Source organism: Pocillopora damicornis, chromosome 1, assembly GCF_964200805.1.
Source record: "Pocillopora damicornis chromosome 1, jaPocDami1.2, whole genome shotgun sequence".
NCBI classification, from domain to species: Eukaryota; Metazoa; Cnidaria; class Anthozoa; order Scleractinia; family Pocilloporidae; genus Pocillopora; species Pocillopora damicornis.
This window is the reverse complement of record NC_142670.1, coordinates 21,224,334-21,251,518: the sequence shown is the minus strand read 5'-3', so window position 1 is coordinate 21,251,518 and position 27,185 is coordinate 21,224,334. Positions and strand designations below refer to the sequence as shown.

At 37.0% G+C, this 27,185-nt stretch overlaps 1 protein-coding gene across 1 annotated transcript; it reads right to left on the bottom strand.

The window, feature by feature from the left end:
* Positions 1-1,940: 1,940 nt before the first annotated feature.
* LOC149052742 (uncharacterized) lies at positions 1,941-25,828 on the bottom strand. Its single transcript, XM_089181628.1, has 19 exons — positions 24,725-25,828; positions 23,248-23,409; positions 22,275-22,537; positions 22,009-22,123; positions 20,718-20,819; positions 20,264-20,365; positions 19,466-19,570; positions 18,779-18,910; positions 18,534-18,617; positions 14,036-14,298; positions 13,419-13,533; positions 11,790-11,903; positions 10,804-11,025; positions 9,011-9,336; positions 6,268-6,601; positions 5,484-5,633; positions 4,499-4,732; positions 3,713-3,883; positions 1,941-3,475 (listed from the first exon to the last, which is right to left on the bottom strand). Exons 2-19 carry the CDS (start codon positions 23,318-23,320, stop codon positions 3,159-3,161), a joined length of 3,222 nt encoding a protein of 1,073 aa, XP_089037754.1. The 5' UTR covers positions 23,321-23,409; positions 24,725-25,828; the 3' UTR covers positions 1,941-3,158.
* Between the last annotated feature and the right edge of the window lie 1,357 nt (positions 25,829-27,185).

The following is a 27,185-nucleotide window of genomic DNA, read 5'->3' as shown; positions in this document are numbered from 1 at the left end:
TAATGTTTCAAGTAGTTTTTTATGAAGTATATTGATAAAGTTTAAGACCGTGTTAAAATTTGTTGTTATCCTTTCATAAACGTCAATATTTCTTGAAAACTCATATTTTAACTGGTTAAACTTCTGGAACTACCAAATAGTCCATAATCTCATACGCCTATAGAAAGAGTATTTTTACCATTATCTTCGTTGCTATTATTATCATTTTTATTACTCAACGTTAACAATGTTATTTTTTTTTCTGACAAGCGGTGCATTGCGTGATTACTCACTTCTTTCGGCGGCATCGGAAGAGAATAATTGATAGGATGTTAAATAGAAGTACCAATATTTTCATCCAAAAGAAAACAAAACAGAGGAAAATAGCTTAAAAAGTGATTCTGTACGCCTCTAATAAGACGGGGCAACTAAAAAAATACAAATATTCTATCGAAATATATAGACGAGATAAATTAAAACATTATTTTGCTTTGCATTGTCAATAAACTATTTGCATTGACAGGTGACTTCTCGGCTGTGTTATTGTTCACAAGTAAGGAACGATTCAGGATCAAATTTACCTTAACACTCTTAAAAAGACCGTCATTCTTTAGGAAAACAAAAAAAAAAAGACCCTGCATTTTTTAGTGCAATTTAAATGTGGTATTATACAAAACTTTTGTTAGATTTTTATCAAATTACTCATTTAAAATGGTTGCGAATCGTTGTTTTTAGGCCTAAAACAAAAACATGATTTAGGTTTTTTTTTTTTTTTTTTTAAAGTTAGGAAAAAGCAAACAATCTTCCGCGCTTCAGTCTGCTCGAGAACTCCTGACTATTTTGACAATTTTGGTAAATTCTAAGGATTGTTGAGTATTGATCATAATTATGCAGTGAATTTCGTGTAACTTGAAGGCTGGTTTTCCCGATTACTTCTTTTCGATTGGGATTAATTTCACGAAACCAATTTGCCCTCAAAGGGAAAATGTTTGCAAGTTGTTTCCTGTGTATTTTTTTTCTTTTGTTTTTTTCGTCTCATTCCTTCTCATGACATATCAAGAAGTGGGTAGATCAGAAAAGCAGTCAGGACTCGTGGAAAACTTATATTTTGTTAGCAAACAATTGTAGTATTCATCTCCTGGGGATGTAAAAACAGTTTTGTTAACTTTGCCACCAATAAAGTTGCTACCGATGGCAAAAAAAATGCTAAAAGGAAATATTAGCCTAAGATAGATTTTAAACAAATGCCAAAACGATACTTGAAGAGAAGAACGATATGTATCGAACCCATGCCCACCCCTCTTCGAGCGAGTATGCTTTTTTATGGATTCCTCTGGAAGTTCCTGGGACCACTTCATGACCCGGCAAGGTCTCGAGCCTAAACCTCTTGACCTGCTCCAGCTCAACCATGCCACTAGGCCTCCTGATGATCTCCAGGCAAGAACGGTATTTTTTTTGTTTTGTTTTGTTTTGTTTTTGTAGAGTGATATCATAAACCTGATGACAGAACTTTTGAGTTTTATTCCTACCCACCAAGAAACCACCGAGAGAACTCGGTGGGTTCGAATAGAGTTAGGAAGGAATTTTTTAAGGAAACATTTTTTAACAGGATTCCGTATCTATGGAACAATTTACCAGATGAGCTGAGACTGCTAATTTCAGTGTTTCTTCTTTTAAGAAACTATGCACTACCTTCTATAAAGATAGGGCCTTTGACCCCGAGCGCCCTCATACCACCTGGGCAAAAATCAGCAGTTAGTTAGTAAGGTTGCTAGTCTGTAAGTTATTATTTTTATGACGAGTTAGATTTTTTATTGATTGATTGATACTGTCACTATTAATACTGTTATTATCATTATTGTTATTGTCTTAAGGTTGTTAGTTAGTAAGTTAGCTTTGCTTATAATGGGTTGACTAGCACGCATGGTTCGTCAGTTCCCTTATACTCTACCCCACTGCTTTGTTATGGACTTAGAGTTTTACTAATTGATATGTTAAGTATTAATACCATAATTATCAATATTATTATTATTATTGTCATTTTATCATGTGACGATGTAACTGCAGTGAAAATGGAATAAAAAAAATAAAAAGATCATTAACTGGACAAGCTCCATCAAAAACGCAAAGAAGAGGTTTTTTACAAGGCGAAATGCCCACAACATATCTCTCCGCTGTTGATGAATTTACAGTTGACATTCATAGAAAGCCAACCGAGTTTAGAAGCTGCCGTTCATACACATTTTTTTTTAAATAAACAACCCAAGACATTTTCCCTCTTTAATCAAATGTTTTGTGAAGTAATGACAGGGGAAAGGCAAGCCGACCCAAGCAGTTAACCTCGACACAATGGTGAATAATCCTCCCTCAACTTTTCAAAAGTAATTTATCGCTAGAAGGAATTCACGCGTGAATGTTTTTCTTGAAACGTGTTTGGGTTTTTTTCATATTAACCTGTCATACAAGCTGTACATCATAATGTCTTTTCTTAAAACACGTTTAATCAAGGTGCAAATATTGTGCGCAAATTCCAACCTCGTTTCGAATCTAATACATTTCTTTTTCGTGTTGTTTTTTTCATCACAGTTGATTTTCTCATACTAATTAAAAAGAGAGATGTTGTCTATTTGTGTGGTAATGTCATTCAAACTATCGTGCTTGACGAAACAGTTACCGGCTTACGCACTTTAGTTGTTTATTAATATGGTTTATGCAAATTTTTAAACCGGCAAAGAGAACAGCAAATGGAGATCCCGCTAAGTTCTTATTCCTACCATGGAACACACCAGAAATTTTGGGTAAGATAAAATACGTGACTGATAGCAGATGCTGTTAGTGACCATATTTTGAGCACAGAACGTAAATTGTAATAATAAGGGCTCTCTTCCACCTTTCCCAGGTTGTGACATGGGTAAAAGTACCACAATTTGAAAAAATTTTATTGTCAATGTACAAAATCAATGAAGAATTGTGTGTTCTTAACTACTAGTCCTTTAGTAAACTTTGTTTGCACTGTAATTACATATTTTTTAAATATGAGTAATAAAATGAGGCAATTTAGAAGGTTTTGACGCGCATAGTTTTATAAGGGAAAGTTTAATCGCTTTTCCCAGGCTGTAGGGGCAGGCTTTTCCCTTTGGCCTAGAAACAGAAATAGACTCGCTATTGTAATTCCAGCTCTAAGGGAGATAGAACACTTCTACCTCATCGGGAGTAAAATAGTAAGTTCCAGCTAACACTGTATCTTTTTCCTCTACATCACTAGGAGCCAAGAAAGAGTGACCAAAGTTGGTGTACGAATGAACATTATGACCTGCGTTGTTGGCAATATGAATATCGAAGCCTCCACCAAACGTTGGACCATGGCTTATATCCATAAAAATGGCTTGGGAATCATGCTCCACCATACTCTTAAACGGCGCCAGTCCTTCTTTGTTGTGGAGCGAATAAATAAAAGCCCTATCTGTCTTGCGATATCCATTATAGGGATTTTCATCTACAGTCAAGACAATAAGCAAAAATTGCAACCTTTTTATTGGTTATATTTTTGTATCTTGCTTTTCTTCTCACCTAAAGCTGTTCAATAGTGCTGATAACATACAGTCTAAGTTGAAAGAAACCATAAAAATACTTATGCTTTGCATATTTTTGTCATGAAGGTAATGAAACTGAAACATGTGAGAGAGAAAAATACTGATATGTATACATTATGGAGAAGAACTTTCTTTCTTACCACAAGACGCCCAGTCACCATTGTAGACAGCATCGAATGAACACCACGGTCTCTCAAAATTTTCCGGTACTTTCCCAGCACACTTGTGATACGTACGGCCTTCATACTCGAAAGGAAGTACACAACAGCGACCTGAGGGGTCCTTTGTTCTCGCTCCTGGAGGACAATCGGCTAAGAAAACATGAATCCGTCAGCCATGAACGGCTCCTTTTTCCCGGATAAAGGATAATTATGATAAAAAAGAAATGATCTCTTCGCTCAATATTTCGGGTTTAGGATTATGATACCTGTTTTTATCCCATATTTGCAAATTTGCAGCAGTCCCTTTGATGTCAGTAACCCTGATTAAAACCATTAGACGAAAACCATGGCAGAAATATGAGGGTTCGTGTCAAACAAATTGAATCGTGAGGCTGCAGTTAAAGTTCTGACATGAATTTGGAGGGATTGATTTATTGAAAACGCGTGCCTAAACACAAAATGCATTGAAATTCTAGGCCCGCGAACCGAACAGTCTCCTCGTAGTTTTCATGTTAACATTCGAACCCTTTGCTTTTCCAAAAATGGGAGCGCACGTTTTTAAATAATTGCTCGCATACTATACTCGCATGCAGTGAAGGGGAACGAAGTAACGACATAATCCTAGAATCTCTTCAAATTCTGCCAAGGAAAGCTAAGACTGTGTTTTTGAGTCTCTTTGTTTGTTTGTCGGATGAGAAATCGATAGGTTGACTGGTCTGAGATGAAATCGTGATTGCTGGGTTGCAGAAGTCGAAAATTACTCACCCCATGGAACATCAGAGTACCCTCCAAAAACATACTGGTCTTTCTTTATAACCGTTACAGTATTTTTCTTTCCATCGCAACGAGTATGAAAGTCCCTACCATTCCAGCCATGCAAAGAGGCGCGGTAGCAGAGCAACCAACGGGAATCATTTCCAACAGCAGGAACCAGGAATTCACGAAGAAATGCGAGGTAACTTTCATTGTTCGACAGTATGTTTGAGTTCTTAATGTATCCTGCAACAGTCGAAATGGAATACGTGGATGTCTTACTATATATATGTATCAGCAGTTAATATTTACTTAAGCTAATTTGTAACACCACAACACAATTAAGAAAATTTCCCTTGGGTTTTGCTTTTCCTAGTAATTAAAATCATTTCCCCTTTTTGTGCACTCAGCGCCTAAAATCTGAAAAAAGCCAAGAAGCAAAAAAATGAAAATGTCACCTATTCATCACGTCTGTCGCGATACTTAAAACGTGCACGTATCAGGGTTCAAATTTTTAATAGAAGTTTTTTTTTGCTCATTTCTTTATACATCTGCTCATCGCGATCTCTCTGCAGTTTGCAGATTGAAAATTGTGTGAAGTGCAATGCTCTGAGTGTCAGATCATAGTCTGACTATCTATTCTTTAAATCCCAATCGACATCTGTGGTGATATCTATATCCACCTTTGAAAATGTTATAAGAACACTATTTAATGTCAATAAAATTGTTTTGAAATAAGATTAAAACATCGCTCATCAACCAACAGCCAGGAAGAGGGACAGCACTCATCTCTATCTTGTGTTTCCCTACATTTTTTACGTGCTCTAACTGCTTGTACGTTCTTTACGAACAGAACAGAGCAAAGTCGAGGTTTCATTATCTTTCATATACATATGAAAGGATTTTCTACAACACCATATTAAAATAAGTATTGTATCCTTGGAAAATCTTCGAATGTCTTCTTAAAAGTAACTCGTAAAAAATGGTTAAGACCTACCCTCGTTAACCATGTTACAGTAATCCAATGTTGCCTTCCCTGTGCCAATTTGATCCAGCCAATACTTGCCGCTGATGGTGTCTTTACCTTCACTTGCCTTTATTTCGTGACAGGACAATGCTGGTAATTCAGGGATAGAACCTAAGGGTGCTGCAATAAAGATATACGTTTCATTCTTCTTTTTAAAATCAAGAAAGGAGGCACAGGATTGATTAAGAATGGAAAAAAGCTAAGAATACGGTAAACTTTAAAGGGCCAGTTTTACAGATTTTTTTCTTCATGAGAAGCTAACCTTGGTACTTGAACTAAAGTGGCCAGGAAAAAGTTGGGTAAAATGTCAAAACGAGCGCAAATCATTTATTAAAACGTTTTTTCTATCTTAGCTCTGATTCCCCTAAAGTGAGAACATTTCATCATTGCGTCACGGCTCCCAAAATATTTTTCGCGGCAAAACCTCCTTGTTTTTTAATTTTTTTCGCGTAAACATCTCCTTATTTCAGTTGCAGGTGGAGATGTTGCAATCTGCTGCGTATAAAACTAGACTGTGAAGAGGAAAAGACTCCTTAGGTGAAAGGCTAAACAAGCTTGGTCGTAAGCGAATTCGATGAGGAGAGGCAAAAAAATATTGCCAAAACGGATTAGCGCCCATTTTTTTTTGGCAATCTTCGCTGTATTCACCTGAAAAGCAGTTATTATCGAGTTATGCCGCAGGGTGTTTAAGCCACTTTTGAGTTAAAGGGGAAGAAATAGATCAGATAGTTAAACAGATTTTTTTAATTCTCACCTCTGCCGTTCAATCTTCGGATATAAAACCATGAAGGGGCTGAAAGAAAATTCTGTGGTCTTGCCTCCTTAGTGCGGTTGTTTAGTTCACATATTTTGTATTTTCTGTTGTAGTTATAGCTTTGGCACCTGATTTCTTGTTCACATTTGATATCGCAGAGGTGAGGAGCCGCCAATGACCATCTTTTGAAGACGGAAAGCTTGAGAGCCATACCTTGAATGCTTACTTCTGTCCTACATTGATCATTAGCTGTGACAAGCTCCATCAGAAACGCGAAGAAGAGGATTTTTACAAGGCGAAATGTACACAACATACTTCTCCGCTGTTGATGAATCTACAGTTAACATTCGTAGAATACCAACCGAGTTTAGAAGCTGCCGTTCATCCACATCGTTTTGTTAAATAAACAACCCAAAGCGTTTTCCCTCTTTAATCAAATGTTTTGTAAAGTAATGACAGAGAGAAAGCAGACCCAAGCAGTTAACCTCGACACAATGGTGAATAATCCTCCCTCCCCTTTTCAAAAGGCTCGAAAACAGAAATGACGTTTATACGTTTTTGAGCCAGTGTCTAATCTACTATATCCTACCGTTTGATAAAAAGAGATTGTTGACAAAATATCTCTTCACCCTCAATTAATGTCAAACCCTCCTCTGCATTTTCTCTCCACACGTCACCTCTTCACATTCTATAACACGTAGGCGTCTTAATGGCTGTTCTATGTAAAACAGCTTCACTAACGTCACTTCCATTTGAACAGCAGGTGCCTGATAACTTTGTAGCAGGCTAATTGAAACCTCAACCACTTCCCTCTATTTTCTCTTTTAAAGCAACCGATCAAAACAAGAAGCCATCAGCCGTAACAGTTTGTTTTACTTGTTTTCGGTCCTCACAAAACCTTTCTATGCAATTTTACTCTGAATTTTCCTCCAAACTCGATCGAGGAAGTCGTCGAGAAAATACTGATGATGACTGGCGTCAAACACGCATAATGCAAATGATTTGAATGGGACTTGAGAGCAGAAAGAAAACCCCAATAGAATTCAAGTTTAAGGTCAGGACACGCAAACTCAGAAAAATGCGCTGGAAATTCACACACATACAAAATGAAGAAACTTCATATCTACACTCTTCTTAGTGTGATTGTATTTCTTGAAACGTGCTTAGATTCTTTTCATATTAATTTATCATACAAGCTGTTCATCATAACCTCTTTTCTTAAAACGCGTTAAATTAAGGTGTAAAGTGGTGCGCAAATTACACGCTCGTTTCTAATCTGGTACATTTCTTTGTTTTTTTCATCACAGTCGATTCTCTCATACTCATTAATTAAAAAAGAGATGTTGTCTATTTTTATGGTAATGTCATTCAAACTATCGTGCTTGATGAAATAGTTACCTGCTTACGCACTTAAGTCGTTTATTAATATGGTTTATGCACATTTTAAACCGGCAAAGTAAACAGCAAATGGAGATCCCGCTAAGTTCTTATTCCTTTCATACAGCACGTCGGATACTTTGTGTAAGATGAAATACGTGACAAATAGCAGATGCTGTTAATGACCATATTTCGAGCACAAAACGTAAATTATAAAAAGGGCTCGCTTCCACCTTTCCCTGGTTGTGACATGCGAATGGTAAAAGTACCGCGATTGGAAAAAAAGTATTATTGTCAATGTACAAAGTCAATGAAGAGTTGAGTGTCCTTAACTACTAGTCCTTCAGTAAACTTTGTTTGCAGTGTAATTACACATTCCTCCCTGTCCACTAACTGAAGATTAAAATTAAAATTTAAAATAATTACACTATTAATTGCCGTAAAATGAGACACTTTAACAAGGTTTTCACGCACCTAGTATTGATAAAGAAAAGTTTAATCGCTTTTCCCTAGGATATAGAGGCAGGCTTTTCCCTCTGCAGTTGCGAGAGTCATACAGTATCAACAGATTCAACAGAGTTTCGATTGAGTTAAAAACAGCTTTTAATTTGACAAGTTTTTGGCCATATTGTTAGGTCTTTGTTAAACATGAAGTCCTTCAGTAGGTGTCAGTGTTTTTGTTTTATAATCGGGTTGTTTAAGTCGATTTTACTAGTCAGAAGTTTGGGGTCCCTAAAGTTGTTATTGATATAAGTTGCCAATTTTATTACCAAAAAAATGGATCGAGGTCGTTAACATGCGTTATATCTTGTTCAAGCCGCACCGCACAATAAATCTTAACGCGTAAAACGTAACTAGAAAGGCCAAATGATTAACCAAAACAAATGAAAGGAAAATAGAGCGCTACGTTCATTGTTTCATAAGCTTATTATCATAATAGTGAGCATTGCGCAGCGTTCATGACTACTTCTAAAGCGCGATTTTGGCGTCCATGTCTCATTTTGCTAGTTATAATACACCTAATAACTGTATTGAGCTAGAAGCAAATATCCTGAGAATAATTGGCATTTTGGGTAATGTAAAACCTTTAAAGAAATTAACAAAAACAGCAAAAATCTCCAAGAAAAGACAAAAACTTCGCCCCTACTGTCATAAGAGTGAGTGGTAACTACCATATAATTGCTTTTCCGAGAAAGTATCTCGCGAAGATTTCTAATTGTTATCTGACTTTGTTCAACGCGTAATATTAAGATTCCAAGATGATTATGCGACGTATCCTGGTTTTACGCCTTTAAAATAAATTACAATACCTTGCCAATAGAGACAGTGTAAGTTCGAAATACCTGGCTCAGAAACAAAAATAGACCTGCAGTTGTATTTTCAGCTCTAAGGGAGATACTTCATCGGGAGTAAAATGGTAGGTTCCAGCTAACACTGTATCCTTTTCCTTTACTTCACTTGGAGCCAAGAAGGAGTGACCAAAGTTGATGTATGAATGAGCATTATGACCTGCGTTGTTAGCAATATGAATATCGTGACCACCGCCAAATGTTGGACCATACCTTATTCCCATATAGATTGCCTGGGAACCACGCTTCACCATACTTTTGAACGGTGCCAGTCCTTCTTTGTTTTCAAGCGAGTAAATGAAAGCCTTGTCGGTCTTACGATATCCTTCATACGGATCATCATCTACAGGTCAAGACAATGACAAAAAATTGCAATCCTTTCATAGAAATGTTTTTACTTAGCTTACTTACTCTATAAAAGCTTGCAACATACAGCCGTAGTTGAAAGAAATCATCTTATGACTTATTTGTTGCATATTTTTGTCATGAAGTTATTGAGACTAAAAAAAAGGGAAAGAGGAAAATATTGATATGTATATCTCATGAAAAATTACATTTATTCTTACCGCAATAAGCCCAGTCACGTTTGAAGACAGCCTCGAATGAGCACCACCTTCCAATAAAAGAGCCACTCTTTGTACAGGAGTTGTAGGTACGGCCTTTATACTTGAAAGGGAATACACAACAGCGACCAGACCGGTCCTTTGTTCTTGCTCCCGGAGGACAATCGGCTAAGGAAACATTCTAATTCAGTGCATCATTCATAGCTTTTTTTTCGGATAATCGGTTTTAACTATCATTCACGAAATCTTCAAGATAGAAAGGGCATAATCTACTTGCACCAAGTTTTGAAGTTAAGGGTTATAGTACTAAATTTACATTACATATTTGCACATGAACTAGTGAGGGCAGCATTATGCGTGAGTCCTTTTCGTGATTTCCATCTATAACACTGGTTATAAAAACTGGTTACAAAAATGTCACAGACGGTTGAGGTAGCACATCTAAAAATTGATTCAAGGAGCTGCAACATGAGTGCAGTCATGAACTGGTAGGCAGTGACTGATTGCCAAAACGTCTTAGATATGATCTATACTCTTTTAAAGTCTGGATTCGCGCATCAAGTAGTCTCCATAGATTTCCCACATTGATCATACTTGAAAGGAAATACACAACAGCGACCTGACGGGTCGTTCGTTCTTGCTCCCGAAGGACAATCGGCTAAGAAAACATTTTGAATCCGTTAGCCATGAATGCCTCCTTTTCCTCGGATAAAAGATCATTAGAATTAAAAGGAAATGATCTCCTAGCTCAATATTTCGTAGTTAGGATTATGATACCCATTTTCAGAAGTCCTTAATCTTGATGTCAGTAACCCTGGTTAAAATCATTACACGAAAACCATGGCAGAAATATTAGAATTCGTGTCCAACAGATTGAATCGTGAAATAGTTAAGGTTCTGACATGAATTTGGAGGGATTGATTTATTGAAAACGCGTGCCTACACACAAAATGCTTTAAAATTCTAGACTCACGAACCGAGCAGTCTCCCTGAAGTTTTCATGTTAACATTCGTACCCTTTGGTTTTCCGAAAACGGGAGCGCCCGTTCTTTGTAAATAATTGCTCGCATACTACTACTGATAAGGCGGCGAAGAGGAACGAAGTAACGACATAACCTTAGAATCCCTTCAAATGCTGCAAAGTAAAGCTAAGACTGTGTTTTTGAGTGTTGGACGAGACATCGATAGGTTAAGTGGTTTGGGATGGAATCGTGATCGCGGGGTTGCAAATGGCGAAAATTACTTACCCCATGGAACGTCAGTGTAGCCTCCAAAAACATACTGATTTTTCTTTATAACTGTTACGGTATATTTCTTTCCATCGCAACGAGTGTGGAAGTCCTTTCCTTCCCAGCCATGTAAAGAGGCGCGGTAGCATAGCAACCAGTGGGAATTATTTCCGACGGCAGGGACCAGGAACTCATGAAGATAAGCCAAGTAAGATTCATTTATTGACGGAAGAGGGTTAACTATATGTGTATATACATAGATAGAGATTGTTTAGTTGATACTCACTGGGGCTACTCTATCACACCAAAACTTCCATTGACATAAATAATATTCCTGGCAGGCTTCTCCCTTTTTGTGATCTTATTTCGAGCTTCGCAGCTCAAAACAGCCAAGAGAGAAAAGCAGATGAGGAAATAATGGCATTTTTATCACATCTGTGACTTCCTTGTGTTTTGTGAGCAGTTTTGCAAATTTTGCTTCTCTTTTGAAAACTTAATTGGGGAAAATTTTCTGATAGCTACCTTTTATGCAGATTACAGACTATGCACTCATCGTAAGCATTAATTTTTAACTAGGATATGCCGGAGAGATCTTGTCAAATCTTCACAGTTGTGTCCGTCTACAGTAAACCCGGGTTTACAACTGCATCTAAATGATCCTGGCTTATTTTTACAGACCCCACCAGTCATATTGCAGTTGTGGGTATTAACTAAACATGTTTTGCTGGTGTTAATTTGGTATTAGTTTTAATCAGCAAACTTAGTCAATTGACACTTAAGTAACTGCCTAATTTAGTAAATTATTTGGATTAAACAGTTCAAGCCTTAGTGCATTACACTATCTTTTTTTCGCAGTTATCTCCGGTAAACTGGAATCGACTTTTGTGGCTTTATCTATAAAATTTTGCCGAAGAAGTTACTAGCGCCTTAGCAAATGTTACAGGAACAATCATTAATGCACAAAAAAAGATTATCAAATGAGAATAAAACATTGCTTATCCAACCTGTGTCACAGTGATCACCAGTGAATCCTTGTAGACATTTGCATTTGTATCCAAAAGCTTCCTCGATGCAGGTTCCTTCATTGTGACATGGATTTAACGCACAGTCCAAAATTTCTGTCACAATAATGAAATTGATTGAGAGCTTTAAGTGACCTCAGGAAAGCCCTGTCGTGTATCACAAAGTCCAAAAAGCGCCTGACGATCGAGAATAGTAAGGCCAAGCCAACACTAAATACGCTTGCCAATCAGGAAAAAAGGTTCAACGATGCAATAAACCAAAGGCATTTCACAAAAGCACAGCCAGCCAGGCTCAAGCGCAGGAAAGCTTTTGTTAGAGAGAGAGAGAGAGAGCGACCACGACTTTAAAATTTGCTACGTTATGCTCAGCTTTGACGTTGATACATATCCTTAGCGGTGGGGGCTGGCATTAATACTTATTATAAGTTTGTTCCTTATCATAAAAAGGTACTTATCAAAGAGTGAACACTTACCTTAATAATCCAAACGATTTTTTATTTTAAATAGAAAGGTAGGTACACCCTATTTATACCCATAGCGGGCGTAAATAGACAGTTTTCTCTATACCATGACGTCATGAAACTTGGCGTCACCGGCCATTATTTTTTTAAACTTAGCCCTGCGTTTTAGTCCCGCCTTTTCGTCTCTGATGTTTACGGCCCTTGGGACCCAATTCACTTGAAATAACACAAAAAACGCTTCACCTCAAGAGCAGTTTGAACGGCGTTGGTTGAATGTTTCAGAGAGATCTCAATTTTTTCTTGAGAACAGTCTGTCAACTTTATGACAAAGGACTGTCAAGCAAGACATTCTGACACTGACTGAAGGAGGCTAATTCAAAACTGAGCTTCCGGTTCAGTTTAAAGTAAAATCGACCGGGACTCTGAGAAAATTTATCCCTAATGGGTCTGCTCGGCATGTCAATAAATATTCTATCTAGTCTGGGAAACCTCGGATCAACAAAAATTATTTTGACCTCAAACGATCTTTTTTTGTCAACATCTTATCATGAACAAGGCTGCCATTGTGTGAGAAAAGCTAGAAGGTGCCCTTCAAATCATGAAAACAAACGGCCGGCGGCTAAAGCTGGTCGAAGTGTGTTCCCTCAAATTCTCGTAGGACTACTTCCAATACGAAATTGCATATGGGATTGAAGTAAACATATTATTTCATCGGTCGCTACTTTCCACGAGGTGTCTTTTTAGACATCTCACCGGAACCGGACAGAATTTGACCAAGCGAGCAGAATACGTGTACGTGCAATACATAGCGAGGTGCGAGAATGTAGATGATCTGTCTGTCGAAAATTGGATTTGTAATACATTAGTACAGAAAGAAAATAATTCAATGGTTTCTCAATTTAAATTTTTAATTCTCCTCTGCCGTCCTCTTCGCATCATAACATAGTCGCCACGAAAAAGCTAGCAGGAAAAAGTATGTTTTCAATCCTCTCTCGGCCACTTCAGTTTGTTTTAGTTTTCTATTTTTTTCTCAGAGGGCGTGTTATCCCTAAACATCGATTACACAGATTGCTTTTAAAATATGGATCACTAATTATTTTTGTTGTAGATAAAAACTGGTACAGTGTATAAAAACATTTTTATGTCTCACCTTGTTCGCAATGGGGTCCTGTAAATCCAAAAGAACACACGCATCGATATCCCTTACTTGTAAAACCAGATTGACAAATGGCGTTGTTGATGCAGTGAGCACGATCACAAGCATTCTGAAAATGATAAGAAAAAATCGGTGAACCGAACAGAAAAATAAAATAGTGAGTTGACAGGTAATCCCTAAATAGGTAAGTAAACAAGGTTTGTATACGTAAAGAAATAAAAAAGAGGTAAGTTATTTGGTCAAAAAATAAAAATATGATGTGGTATCATCATTCTAAGGAATATTTTTGCTAGACCGAGGGAATCTCTTCATTTGATTTCAATGCAGTGAACAGCGTCATAAAGATAAGTGCAAAAAAGATAAATAAAAAAATAAATGAAAGAGTGAGGTAATAAGTAATCGCGTGAAAGTATAAATAACTAAATGTTTTCACTGCGTAAAGAAATAAAATGATGAATAAATAGGTAATAATAATGCTGTGGTGGCGTCATGGAAATAATTTTCCAACATAGTAAACACTGTGACAAAGGTAAATGCATTAATAAACGTAAAAATTTCCATTTGAGCTTTGGATGAATTAAAATTATTGCTAAAAGATAATTTATCCTTACTTGTGTTCCATGGTACACATAGTTCGCTGCCTTCGTCAGATCCTTATCGTGTTTCTTTTTTGTCGAGTTGTTCAGTTCACAGTTTTGTATTCCTGCTTCACTTGGTCCAAAATAAAAGTTGACACTGACGCAGTTATGGTTCAGGTAGCATCTATATTCACACGTGTCCCTGTCAATCACATTGATGTTTGCTATGGTGTGGTTTACGAGACGTTCTCCCACGAAGAACAAAGTGGATGGAAATGCCAATATACGGCATTGATCTAAAATAGAAGAAACTTTTGAAACCACAACACTGATCTGAGTAGGATTGTGGATGTTCTTGATATTTGTGAAACACCTTTTTTATATGAACGTTTGAGTATATGTTTCCAGGCTCTTTCAGATCATGAAATAAGAAATTCTGTTTAAAATAGGCGATATGATCCATGTTATTCAAACTATGGCAATGTAAAACGTGTTATTATTGTTATTAATATCGTTTTTCTTTTTAATATGAATTGAAGGGCGATACTCCTTCACGGTGTTTTGACAATTCAAAGTTATAGATTTATTCTGACACTAAAATAAAAGAACATGAATTGAGCTAAAGTATAATAGATTAAGGATTGATGAATAAAAAGAATTCAGAATCGAAATAAAGCCCAGTCGTGAGGCCAGTATAAGCTGGGGATGATCTCTTTTCCCCAAAACTCGGTTAGGAGGCTTATTGTACAGCTCGTTGCATATGCGTGCTATAACTTTGCTTTAACTGGATATAATCTAAGTTGAAAAAATACTTGATAAACCGTCAACATAATTTCAGGTAATGTGTTGCGAGGTAAAGTTTGGGTTTTTTGCCTTAGGACAGGAAAGGTAAATAAAAGAAATTAGAATATCGCTTCCAAACTGATCGAAACTTGCGACATACTCCCCTGAGTACACGCATGGGAACGGATTTCTGCACTGAAAAGCGGAAGATTTTCCTCGCTTCAAAACAACAGAGATCTTCAACATTAAAAGGTAAACGTAAAGGAGAAAATAAAAAAGTAAAATTTACAGGGGTAACAGTTGGAATAGGATAGCAAATAAATAGTATAAAATGACAACTCGTAATAAAAGCTACGTAAAGGCAAAGTGACATATCCTCACCATCCAAACAAGATAAAACATTCTTAATCGGCAAGAAAAAAACAAAGTAGAGGAGAAAACCCATTTCCGTGAAATCTTGCTTTCTAAACATGTGGGAAGCTGAGGGGAAATCGATGCAAATTTGAGGAACTTCAAGTCTTAATTAGCACCAATAAGTTGACTCGCACGTACTCAATTAATAGCTATGACTGGTTTGAAGGTGAACGTCATACGTATCAGTTTTCAGCCAATAGGACTGTTGTTGATAAGCTGCTATTTAATTATGCCCCGTGGGAAAGTTGTTTTATTTGCAGTTCCAACAAAGTAGTCGTTTGTGCGGGTTTACATTCCGCGGAAATTTATCTTCTTTATCTTCCCGCTAATGTGACCCTGTAGGCAGATGCAAGTTATATCTTGCTCAGATATAGTGCCAAGGTATTAAAAAAATTTCATTTTTTTAACGGTTATTACAGGATTGGAAAGATATTTTTTCATTTATGTATTATGTTATAAAAGTTTGGCGACTGCCAGTATAAAATTTTTAATTCCTCGCACAACTTCTCGAATTTTGCGGCACACAACGCGGAAGAGGAGAAAACGAGAGGTTCAATACCCTCGAACAAGTAAGCTGACTGCATTGAAGGAGTGTCGAGTAAATCATTTCACAAATGTTGTTGAGAAATGAAAATATATGTGCATTAAATGTTGGCTTAACTTACACACAGCTGTCCTCAGGTGGAACAATTTGAACTGATAATGGCCTTAGCTCGCAACTAAATGTCAATGCCTCAAACTTCAGTGACCTTTTGTGGCTATCTGCCTAAAAATGAAACATTTTGTTGTCGCGAATTTGTAATTTGTTGATTTCTTTCACATTTAAGTCTTATACTTTTCGCACCCATTAATTTACGCTCATTCTTTTCGTTTTTTCACATATCATGTATGCATCATTATTTCATCGCTTTAGGCGGCACTAAATTACGCCGCCTTATGTAATTCATGTTTCACGTCCCTTCTAGCATTGTGTGTTTTTATTTTTGCCTCTATGTAAACCTCTTCCCTACGAATGTTTCGTGCCTCGTATATTTCCTCAGCATTTAATAAGTTTCGTCTCATTGTATCTTATACTTATTTCTCCAGTCTTATTTATAAGTAGATTTTTTGTAAAGGTCGTTTTTACGCTTTTTACGAGTTTACTTCTTCTTCACCTGCACATTAAAAGAGTAGTAAATCGAGTGCTGAATAAATTAAAGTGTGTTAATTGAAGCAGGCCCTTCCTCTTCACACTAAGTGTCAGAATATTTCAATTGTCTATTAATAACCTTATTGCATGTTATTAATCTACATCTCAGTCTTCGGAATAATTAAAGGTATTTTTATTTAGTAGCAAAAAGATCGTACGGAATGAAGAATCACACAACAACAAGAGCACCTAATTCTCTTAACAGGGGCTGGTAACTCTATGCTTTATAGGTTCTATTTCTCAAGTTCCTTCCGTGGGACTCCGTACTATCCCTGACAAACCCCTAATCTTGCGCCCTCTGAGTTACTAGCCGTCAGGCCCTAAGGGGTAGCAATAATTTCAAAAGGTGAAATCATTAAGAGAGGTTTCACTCAATATAACCAGGTTCATAGGAAATATAGGGGGCTTTTTAACACGGAATGGATGATCATACATTTATGACTCTCTTGTAAAAGAAGGAAGCATTAAGGAGCATTTCATTTCCTCCCTAAAGTTTATTTAATTCAAAAAACTCAAAATTTACAGATTAAAGTAAGGACTTAAATGACTAACGCAACTCAGCGAAGCGATTGGTTGATCCGAAAATGACGGTCATAACACTTTCCTCTGAGCGAGGCAGTTCTTAAGTAAAGTTGACAAAGTTGCCGATGCCTGTCCGTGTTCGTTAGGTTTCTTTGCTTTTAAATAAAAAAAATCAACTTCATGTTCAGTCAACTGTGTCCTTTTGGTTAAATATGTTTTTTTTTTTTGCTGAAGTTTCGTACTCTAAATAAACGTCGAGAGAAACATTTAGCTCTAACTTTGCTTAGAAAACACCAGAAATAAACTGGAAACGGCGTCACTTACATAATTTCGTCTTTCAATGAAACTTAGCAGCCCATATCTACGTAAGATCCTACAGCAGTGTAACGTAAAATTATTCACTAAGTAATAATCAGTATTGTTTAGAAATTAGTGTTAGTATTATAGTTACAGAAACATTCAAAATTATGAAAGAAATCATTTTCGTGTTGAAAACTTTCCCTTAACCTGGAAAAATAGACGCTTTCTGCATCTCGAAAATGGCCTATTGATGAAACAAGCAAGTAAACTTTTTAAATTCGTATGTACACACTGTAGGAGACTAACGCAAAATAATTATTCATGATTTGAAAACTTCTAGTTGTTTTATTCACAATTTAGCCTGTATAACTGCCCTTGCCTCGCATTGCTTGCGAATGGCAGACTCGAAACTCATCATCTTGTGTTTATCATAATAATCATATTAGTCACCCTGCACGATAACAATTAACTACAAGTTTACGATCTTATGTTTTTCCAGCTAGTAATTATGTAATGACTTTCTGAAACAACAGCCGGTAAACACGTGATAGTCAAAGACTGGCTGAATGTGCCCCTCCAAAATAAAATTGAATTTGAGGAAGGGGTTCTAATACTCATTTTAACACTACTTCTATCGCAGTATCGAGACCACATTTTGCGTTAAAATGTACACCTCCGCAAAGATTTCAAACCACTGTTGGGCATAGCGATTTACCAAAAATTTATAGGAGTAGTACTGAAAGTGATAATTAACTACATCACAGTATTCAAATGATTAAAACCATTTTAAAGGTAGTTTGGAATTTTTTTTTTTTTTTTGGGGGGGGGGGGGAGGGGTGGGGTAGACCAACCTGAAAAGCCTATACTTATCAAATGTTCATTTGGGTTTTCGGATTATTTGAATGACTAATAATTTTAATTCTGGATAAGTTGGAGAAAGGAGAACTTTAAAGATCCCCTGGTCATAAATGCTCTTTTTACTTTTTAAACACTTAAATTGTAAAGGTGGGTTTTAGTATTCTCTTTCTAAGAGAACGTTTCACTTCTTTTGGATTTAGTCAGTGCTGCAGTAACGGAGGTTGCAAGCGGGTGTGCTGCGTAGGTAATAAACATAATAGGCGCCGCAGTTTCTCACTTTGATGGACCATGATAACAAACAACAGTTTGAATACCAGCGAAAGCAGACCGACCTCCTGACCTGTCCGTCAGCCACTGTGGGATGTCCCCCATTCATCCACCCGGTTCCAGTACTGCCACAACTCCAAAAAGGCGGACATGAAATAGCCATTCTTGTGCCTGCTGCCCCACTAAAACGATATCAACCGTAAAGTCTCCAGTCACAGTTCCAGTCATAACCAGATGTTATCTTCCTGTTACCGTAGGTCAGATTCCTATAGTTTTGACACTCTGTGTCAGAGAAAAGCAAAGGCAAGTGAAACCAAGCTCATTCTAGCCAATATAGTTTTATCCAAAACTCTTTCAATCTCAAAGGTACATTCAAGGAGGTAATAGTTTCTAAAAACAGTCATAACAGTGGGCGGGCTAGCTATCAGACAAAAGGAACTAACCTGATGCCAGGTTGCAAGTTTTTCCATCTTCTGCCGTAAGACTGTTACAGGAACATTTGTAGGATCCAATAGTGTTGATACACGAGGCTGAACTGTGGCAAGAGTGTACATCGCTGGAACATTCATCAACATCTGAGGAATGTTAAAACAAAAATTTGCAGACGTAAGTCTTGCCGCCGGTATCAGTTTGAATAACAGCAACAAGCACTGAACCTCAACTGTGGTTTAAACCCAGGTGCAGCATTAGCTGGACGATGTATATTTAACAAATAGAGAAGCCTGTGCTCTGTTCTGTTATAAAGCACGCAGGAAGCGGCTAGAGCTCGAAAGAAGTGTAGGGAGAAACACGAGACGTAGTCGAGGTAATATTTGACGCTAGAGAGGTATATAATAAAATACCTTTCCAGCTACATACTATCGAGTGCACCTTACTACGAAACAATTTGCCTGTCACTCATTCCACAGTGGGCTGAATGTCGATAATTCGTCCGATTTTCTCCTTTTCATTTCTAACTAGCCCAAAAAAAAACATCCCTTGATAATTTCGATAATCTATTCATTTACCAAAACGTATACGATGGTTGTTTTCTGAGAATGAGCCACTCTATATTACGTAATATCCCACAAGCCATGATAAACAAATCCAAGTTTCTCACTCATTGATACGTTTTATAATAACAAACGTGCCTTCTTTGCAATTTTCTCCGGAGTATCCAGGAAGGCATTCGCATTTACCACCAACACAGATGCTGTTATTCTGACATGGATTGCTGTCACACTGATCGGCTATAACTAACAAAAAGCAGCACTGTTAAGGGCTGAAAAAGGCTATCTTATCAGAAGTTTGCCTCAAATGTGTATAAGGCACTCGACTTACATTAAATGAAAATCCGGTCACCGGTCAATTCTAATACCTTTACTCGTCGTATCTCGCCTTCGAACCACTCAGCGTATAAACTTCTCTTTCTGTTCAATGCAAAAATCTTCTGAATTATGTTAAGTCTGTTTTTCTTTTCCTTTTTTGCTTCCAGCAGAAACTATGTTCAAACAGAAGGCTACAACACGCACTTAAAATGGTCGTGTTTTTCTCTATTTATTTATTTTATTGTTAAGTACGAGGGTGACTTAAGTATCATCATCATCAATGCCAAACACACTGTCATAAAGTTAATTTTGATATTATTGCTTGTTATGCGTTTTCATTTCGTTTAGTTATTTTTGTTTGCTTTCAGTTTTGCAAACGTTTGTAAAGTAATCATAGCTTTCAATGTAGTCTTTATTAAAAGGAAATCGTCTGTAGTATATTGAACGGAGACCAGTAAAAATAAGGATAATTGACTGACATCTACTTATGCATTGAACACAATTTACATACCTCATACTTCTGGGAAAAATAACCAAATAATTATCTTTGTCTTCATTGAGGCGTTTTAAGATACGATTTCAGAGTAAAAATACATCTGATGATAATAAGATGTCACTAACCTATTTCGCAAAGTTCTCCGGAAAATCCAGGCTGACATTGGCATTTGCCGTCCTTACAGGATCCTTGGTTCTGACATGGATTGCTGTTACACTTACCTACCTCTAAAGAAAAGTAAACAACCCAAGTCCTTAAAGACCATTACATTTCAGCTACTCTTGTAGCAGTCAATTATTCGATGAAAGCTATGGAAAAAAGGGAAATGCAGTAGACTTGCGATTTACCAGTGGAAAGAGATGAAATTTCACCTAACCGCATAAAATCCCTACCATGAATTGCGAGTTCGTTTGAAAATGTGAGGATAATTGGTTGACATCTACTTAAGTATTGAACGCCATTTACAGACCTCATACTTCTGGGAAAAAATACCACATAATTGTCTTTGTCTTCACAGAGGCGGTTTGAAATACGATTTCAGAGAAAAAATACATCTGATGGTAATAAGATGTTACTGACCTATTTCACAAAGTTCTCCGGAAAATCCAGGCTGACATTGGCATTTACCATCAATACAGGATCCTTGGTTCTGACATGGATTGCTGTTACACTTATCTACGACTAAAAAAATTGAACAACCCAAGTCCTGAAACGCCATAACATTTCTGCTACTCTTTTAGCCGTTAATTATGCGATGAAAGCTATCGACTTTGCGGAGAATACGCTAAAAGCTATCGGCTTTGCGGAGAATACGTAAGTTTATCTCAAAGGACGTGTTAGTTCGTTTATATAAGGCCTATGTCCTCCCTCATCTTGAGTACTGCAGTCCCCTTTTACTGGGAGTAGGTAACGCGGAGACTACAAAAATAGAGACAACTAATTACTTTATATTAAGAACTATATTAGGCTTCTCGAAGTCTGTGTCATACGACTTCCTCCTCAAGTTGGCCGACATTAAGTCTTTGGAGAATCGTAGGCAATTCCAATCGTTGGTTATGTTATATAAGTGCTTGTATGATAAGGGGGCTCCTTATATAAGTGATTTTTTTCATTTTAGAAATGTACCGTATAGTTTACGCGGGCTCAGTACAAGGCTAGATTTACCTCCTTTTAATCTTGAGTATTTACATCGGTCTTTTTCATTTTTAGCTAGTAAACTTTGGAATGCGCTACCCCCTAGACTCAGAGAATCTCAAGATATTGCTTCATTTAAGCGTTCTCTTAAAGCCCACATGGCTTAATGGTAGTGATTGTAAATATCGTTATTGTTGTTAATATTGTTAATATTGTAACTTCTAATTGATAGCTCTTGTCCATGATTTTCGATCCTGTTTTTAGCTTTTTAATAGATTTACTTATTATTTGTATTCTTACAGAAATTATGCTTTATTTCTAATTGTACATACACGTACACGTTTTAACGAGAACTTCTGTACTCCTAGGTGTCACGTGTTTAAATAAAGGATTGATTGATTGATTGATTGAATAAAGAGAAATTCAAAAGTAGACTTGTGATTTACCAGTGGAAAGTGATGAAATTTCACCTGGCCGAATAAAATCCCTGTAATGAATTTGCGATTAATCTTGTTTGAAAATTTGACAAATCTTGATGCTTATATGACATTTCCATTTCCCCATTCCCGTACCCACTCCCTTCTCGTCCACGACCTCAACCGATTATTTTTCCCTTCGGCTCCATCAGAGTTTCAATTGCGGTGACTGTACTCATCTAAAGAACAAAATTAGTTTAATCTGATCAAACAAATTTAACTGCTTCCTTAAAAGAAAAACAGGAGTAATAATTTCCTACCGTGCTCACAATCGTGGCCAGTGAATCCGGGAGAGCATAAGCAGCGATATCGTTGACTGGTAAAACCAGATTGACAGGTTGCATTGTTCTCGCAGGGTGAATTACTACAGGCATTCTAAAGAGGGAAGATCAAAGTACTAATCATCAGCAAACTTGTTTTGTCACTTAATTTGTCTATGGGTCTGTTTTTTTCTGTGTTTTCCTTAAATCGATTTTATCCTTAATGTGAACATGTTTCTCGTTAATTCTTCGTAAAATATTCTTACATTTGTTCCATGATAAACATAGTTTGCTGCCTTGATCAGGTCCTTGTCATGTTCTTGACTGGTTGAGTTATTCAGTTCACAGTTTTCTGTGTTAGGTTCTTTTGGTTGAACATTAAAGTTGATACTGACACAGTTGTGTTCCAGGTAACAACGAAACTCGCACGTGTCCCTGTCAATGACACTGATGGTTGCTATGATGTGGTTAACAAGACGTTCCCCCTCGAAGAATAACGAGGATGGAAAGGCTAATATACGGCAGTTACCTGAAATAATTTTGAATGTTAGGAGGATAATAAACGAAATAATTAAAATACAGCAAAGTCACCAATGTGACTACTACGCCATCGCCTTGATACACATGCATGTATTTCAAAACTCAGGCTTAACATGTTACGTTAATAATTAATGAAGGATAAGAGGCCTTACTCTGATATAGCTTGAATCGATCGTATCAGCCGAGATGAGTGTTAAAAAGAAATAAAACAAACAAAATTAAACGAGAAATTCTAAAACGTTGAGTCACGTAACGATTCTCCACGGATTTTTTTGCATAACTTAATTGATATGTTTGGTAAAGCTAGCTGAGAGTGGGGGTTGGAGCCATCTGCTCCGCGGCGTTGTGATGTCATAAGAAAAATTAAAGAAATCGGAAATATGTCTCAACAGGAATATTGAAATGCTTATTGAAAAAATGCCTGCGACACCATTCAATTTGTAAGATTTCTGAGAAGAGTTTTGAGTATCAATATCGTTGAATGTCAGCGATATTCAAATCATGTCGTGTATAAAATAAGCGTAATATTGTTATGCATCGTGTGCAGGATAAATGCTTCCTTCCCGAAACTGAGCAATTTTTGTTTTGACTGGTTAGTGGTAAAGTGATGTGGAAAGGAAGTTCAGTTTGTAAAACGTTTAAAAGTTATATGAGTACATAATCATAAATTATGCGGAAACACTTCTTCTAAGAACTTACCATCTAAACAGGCCAAAGCACTCTTTGAATGAAGAATCAGCAAGAAAAGGCTAAAGTGGACTAAGAAAATCATAAGGACGAGAGGAGGTTCACTTGTTCAGCTGAAATGGACTAAGGAAACCATAACGACGTGAAGAACTTCACTTGTCCATCAGCAATAACCTGCCGACACAGAAAAAATTATGTGCGTCGGATTGGCTGAAAACGAGTGCATTTTTCGTGTAACACGAATGAAAATTACGCTCGCGTGCGCTGACAAAATTTCGTCTGTCTTTAATTTCTGGGATGCTTGTCAATGTAAATTATTAACAAGTAACATAAGCTCTCACGCAATTTGGTGTAAACAAGAAACTATTCTCTTTTCGTAAATAAGCACTAGTAAATCTTTCAAGGACCAAAACTTGCACTAGCCCTACGGGCTTTCGCAATTTTGTTGTCATTGAAAAATTTACTCGTGCTTGTTAATATCCAATTGCAGTCGCAATCATGTCATTACCCACACTAATTGTGATGTCATACGTCATACAATCAACTGAATATTATTCAATAACAAATTTTGTCAAATAACAGAAATTGAATTTCCTTGATAAGCACGTTATCATATTAGCGTTTTTTAAAAGAATTGTCTCCCTACTTCAAACTTTTTTTCAGAAGTCAATTTTTTAACGTCCATTATAATTAAATAGCTAGTGACGTTTTCTTGTTTCGATCGATATTCCTCTCGGTAATATCAGTATTCAGCTAATGTTTCAGCCATAAATTTCCTGTCGCGTAGTAACAGCAGCTGACAGTACTTCTTTAATATTTAAAAAAGGAAGTTCAAAAATGGTTACAGGATATATGGTATAGTTTATTGCAGCAGGAGGTTTCGACGAAAAATGAATTAAACGAATTGCAACATCATTTTCATCAACTAAGTAGATTGGCTACTTAAAGAGTTTCTAAAGCTGAAGTTTTGAGTGTGAGCCCTTCATCAGGGCGAATAGAGGAATTTTGGCTTGTATTTGGTTTAAATACAGAAAAAATATAACCAGGCTGTTGATGGAAACGAAGTAATGTTAAAAACAAAAGAATGAACCAGTTGAATGTAAAGCCTTCGTTGCACTGACACAGTGGGGAGCAAGAAAGCCGATTTGAAAGATAAATTTTGTAATAAATTTGTTGAAATTGGTTACATTTCTCCTATTACGCCTGTGTCATTCATTGAATAATATCTTTCTTAACCTAACTCACCAGGCCTGCTATCCTCGCAGTATGCAGCAATTTATCACAATGGACCTCGTTACACGGCTTTGTTTTTTTTTTGTTTTGTTTTGTTTTTTTTTTTTTTCAAACATGCCTTTGTAATTTACTTAATAACATCTTCCTTCACGTAAGATTAAATCGATCTTCTTCCTTTAAATTATCATGGACGTAAGCACCACATAATAACATTCCTACCACACAGTATATATGCAGGAAGTTTGTCTCCACTCACCTAATTAAACGATTCTCAGCTCAGTGGTGGAGTATTCGAAGAAGTAATCGGAGGGTCGAGCGATCGGAGAAGCACTCAGAGCTTAATTTTCGGAGTACGTTTGTGTCTCTACAAAATAACATCCTCATTCACTCCAAAAATCCCCGGTTTGAAGTTTATCATCTTCATTAACATCATTGTTGTACGTGAGCATCACGTATCGATATTCCTATCTTTGCAGTAAGCGGGAAGTTTGAGACCATGGACCTAATTAAACGGCTTAGCTCACCGTGAGTCTCCTATAGCCCTCCGTGGTAGAGCGGATGACTACTGACTGGAAGGTTGTAAGTTTGGCTCTCATTGGGAGCACTGGTAATTTTTCTTTCACCGAGCATTCTGTATCATTCATTATAATAGAGTTCAGATGTAACGCGTGCTGTCATTGGTTGAAAGAGCGTGCTCTATGAGAGTATAGAGCATAGAGCTGAGCGAAAGCTGTCACGACATCTGCCAAACTGTACTATGTTCGACCTTTTCCGGGACTTCCTTTTAGCTTTTTTCCGATAATTGAAAGTGAAATTTCGGAACAAGCGAGCCGGCAAGTAGCAACAGAAGAACCAAAAAAAGGTTTGTAAACATACCAGGCGCCGTAATTTACGTTATAAAAACGTGAGCAGATACGAAAATCCTCAAAGGAAAAACAAAATAGACATTCGAGGTTTTAGAGATTGATTCACGTTCAGTTAGATTGCAAGCTTACGTACGGAAATAAAAATCAAACACAGCTAACACTCATATAATATATAAAGTTCAGTGTTCAAAAACAAAACAGAACAAAACAGAAATGATGAAAAATATAACCAAACTGGCATAACTGTTAAAATTCATTCTAATCATGACGGTGTCTGAGCGAATATGATCATGCTGAAGTCCATCGCGGCTCGCTCATCATGGCGATCTCCGGTCATCACAGCAAGCCTCAGAAACTACTTCGGCCGCCCTTCGAGTGAAAAAAATAAGAGCTTGCTCTGATATCCTTTTCGATGCGTTGAGTGGAGAGTCACATCTGTCACTGCAGCCGAGTTTTGCGGCGCTGTCATCCCAAGCGATCTTCATGTTCCGGTGAATTCGGCTGTTGTTCATTCCAAAAACACTCGCCCTGAACAGTTTGTTTTCTACCTTGTCATGTGAAAAAACTCGCGTGTTTTTATGAGCCATAATTCGGCTGAAGTTCACTGAACATTTTACTTCAAGATTCTGTATTAGAGACTTACGAACTTCAGGCAAAAGTGTTAAATTCGACCTACCGAACTATTTTAGTTTGTAGGTAATTTAGTGTTAACAACTGAGTTGAAAACGTAAATTAACCACCGTAAAGGGTAAAAAAGCTGACGTTTCGAGCGATTGATCGCTCTGACGGAGGGCTAACGCTCGAAACGTCAGCTTTTTTACCCTTTACGGTGGCTAATTTACGTTTTCAACTCAGTTGTTAACACTAAATTACCTGCTATACTCTCCCACGGACGCAGCACCACAGTTTCTTTAGAAACTTACCCCTTTATTATTTTTAGTTTGTAAACTATCGCAGAAGGTGAACTTTGATAGTTTTTTAACTTTGATAGTTTGACACTTTTGACAGCTTTAGTCTTGTACAGCCAATCAGATTATTTGAACCATTCTAACAGGGATTCTGATTGGCTTATTGTAGCGTGCTTTATGAGAGTATAGAGCATGCTGACGACACCGTTGTTCGCTTTGGAAATAAAGTTTGTTTTCAAAATTGAAAGTAATGCTCGGGGAATTTAATGGATTCTTTATTATAAAACAAATAGAGAAGCCTTGGCTGTGCTCTGTTCTGTTATAAAGCGCTTAGGAAGCGGCTAGAGCACTCAAGAAGTGGGGAGAAACACTTCTTTCGTGCTTTAGCCGCTTCCTGCGTGCTTTATAACAGAACAGAGCACAGCCAAGGCCTCTCTATTTGTTAATTAGAATACAGTTCGGATATAACGCGCGCTGTCATTGGTTGAAAGAGCGTGCTCTATGAGAGTATAGAGCATAGAGCTGAGCTACAGCTGTCACGCCATCTGCCAATTGTACTATGTTCGACCTTTTCCGGGACTTCTTTTTAGCTTTTTTCCGATAATTGAAAGTGAAATTACGGAACTGAAGCGAGTCGGCAAGCAACAATAGAAGAATCACACAAAGGTTTGTAAACACACCAGGCGCCGTAATTTACGTTATTAAATTAGTTTAGTAAATCAGCTTTAGTCTTGTACAGCCAATTAGATTATTTGAACCATTCTAACAAGGATTCTGATTGGCATATTGTAGCGTGCTTTATGAGAGTATAGAGCTTTATGAGAGTATAAAGCATGCTGACGACATTGTTGTTCGCTTTGGAAATAAAGTTTGTTTTGAAAATTAAAAGTAATGTTTGGGAGTTTGCCTGGGTAATTTAACGTATTCTTTATTATAAAACAAA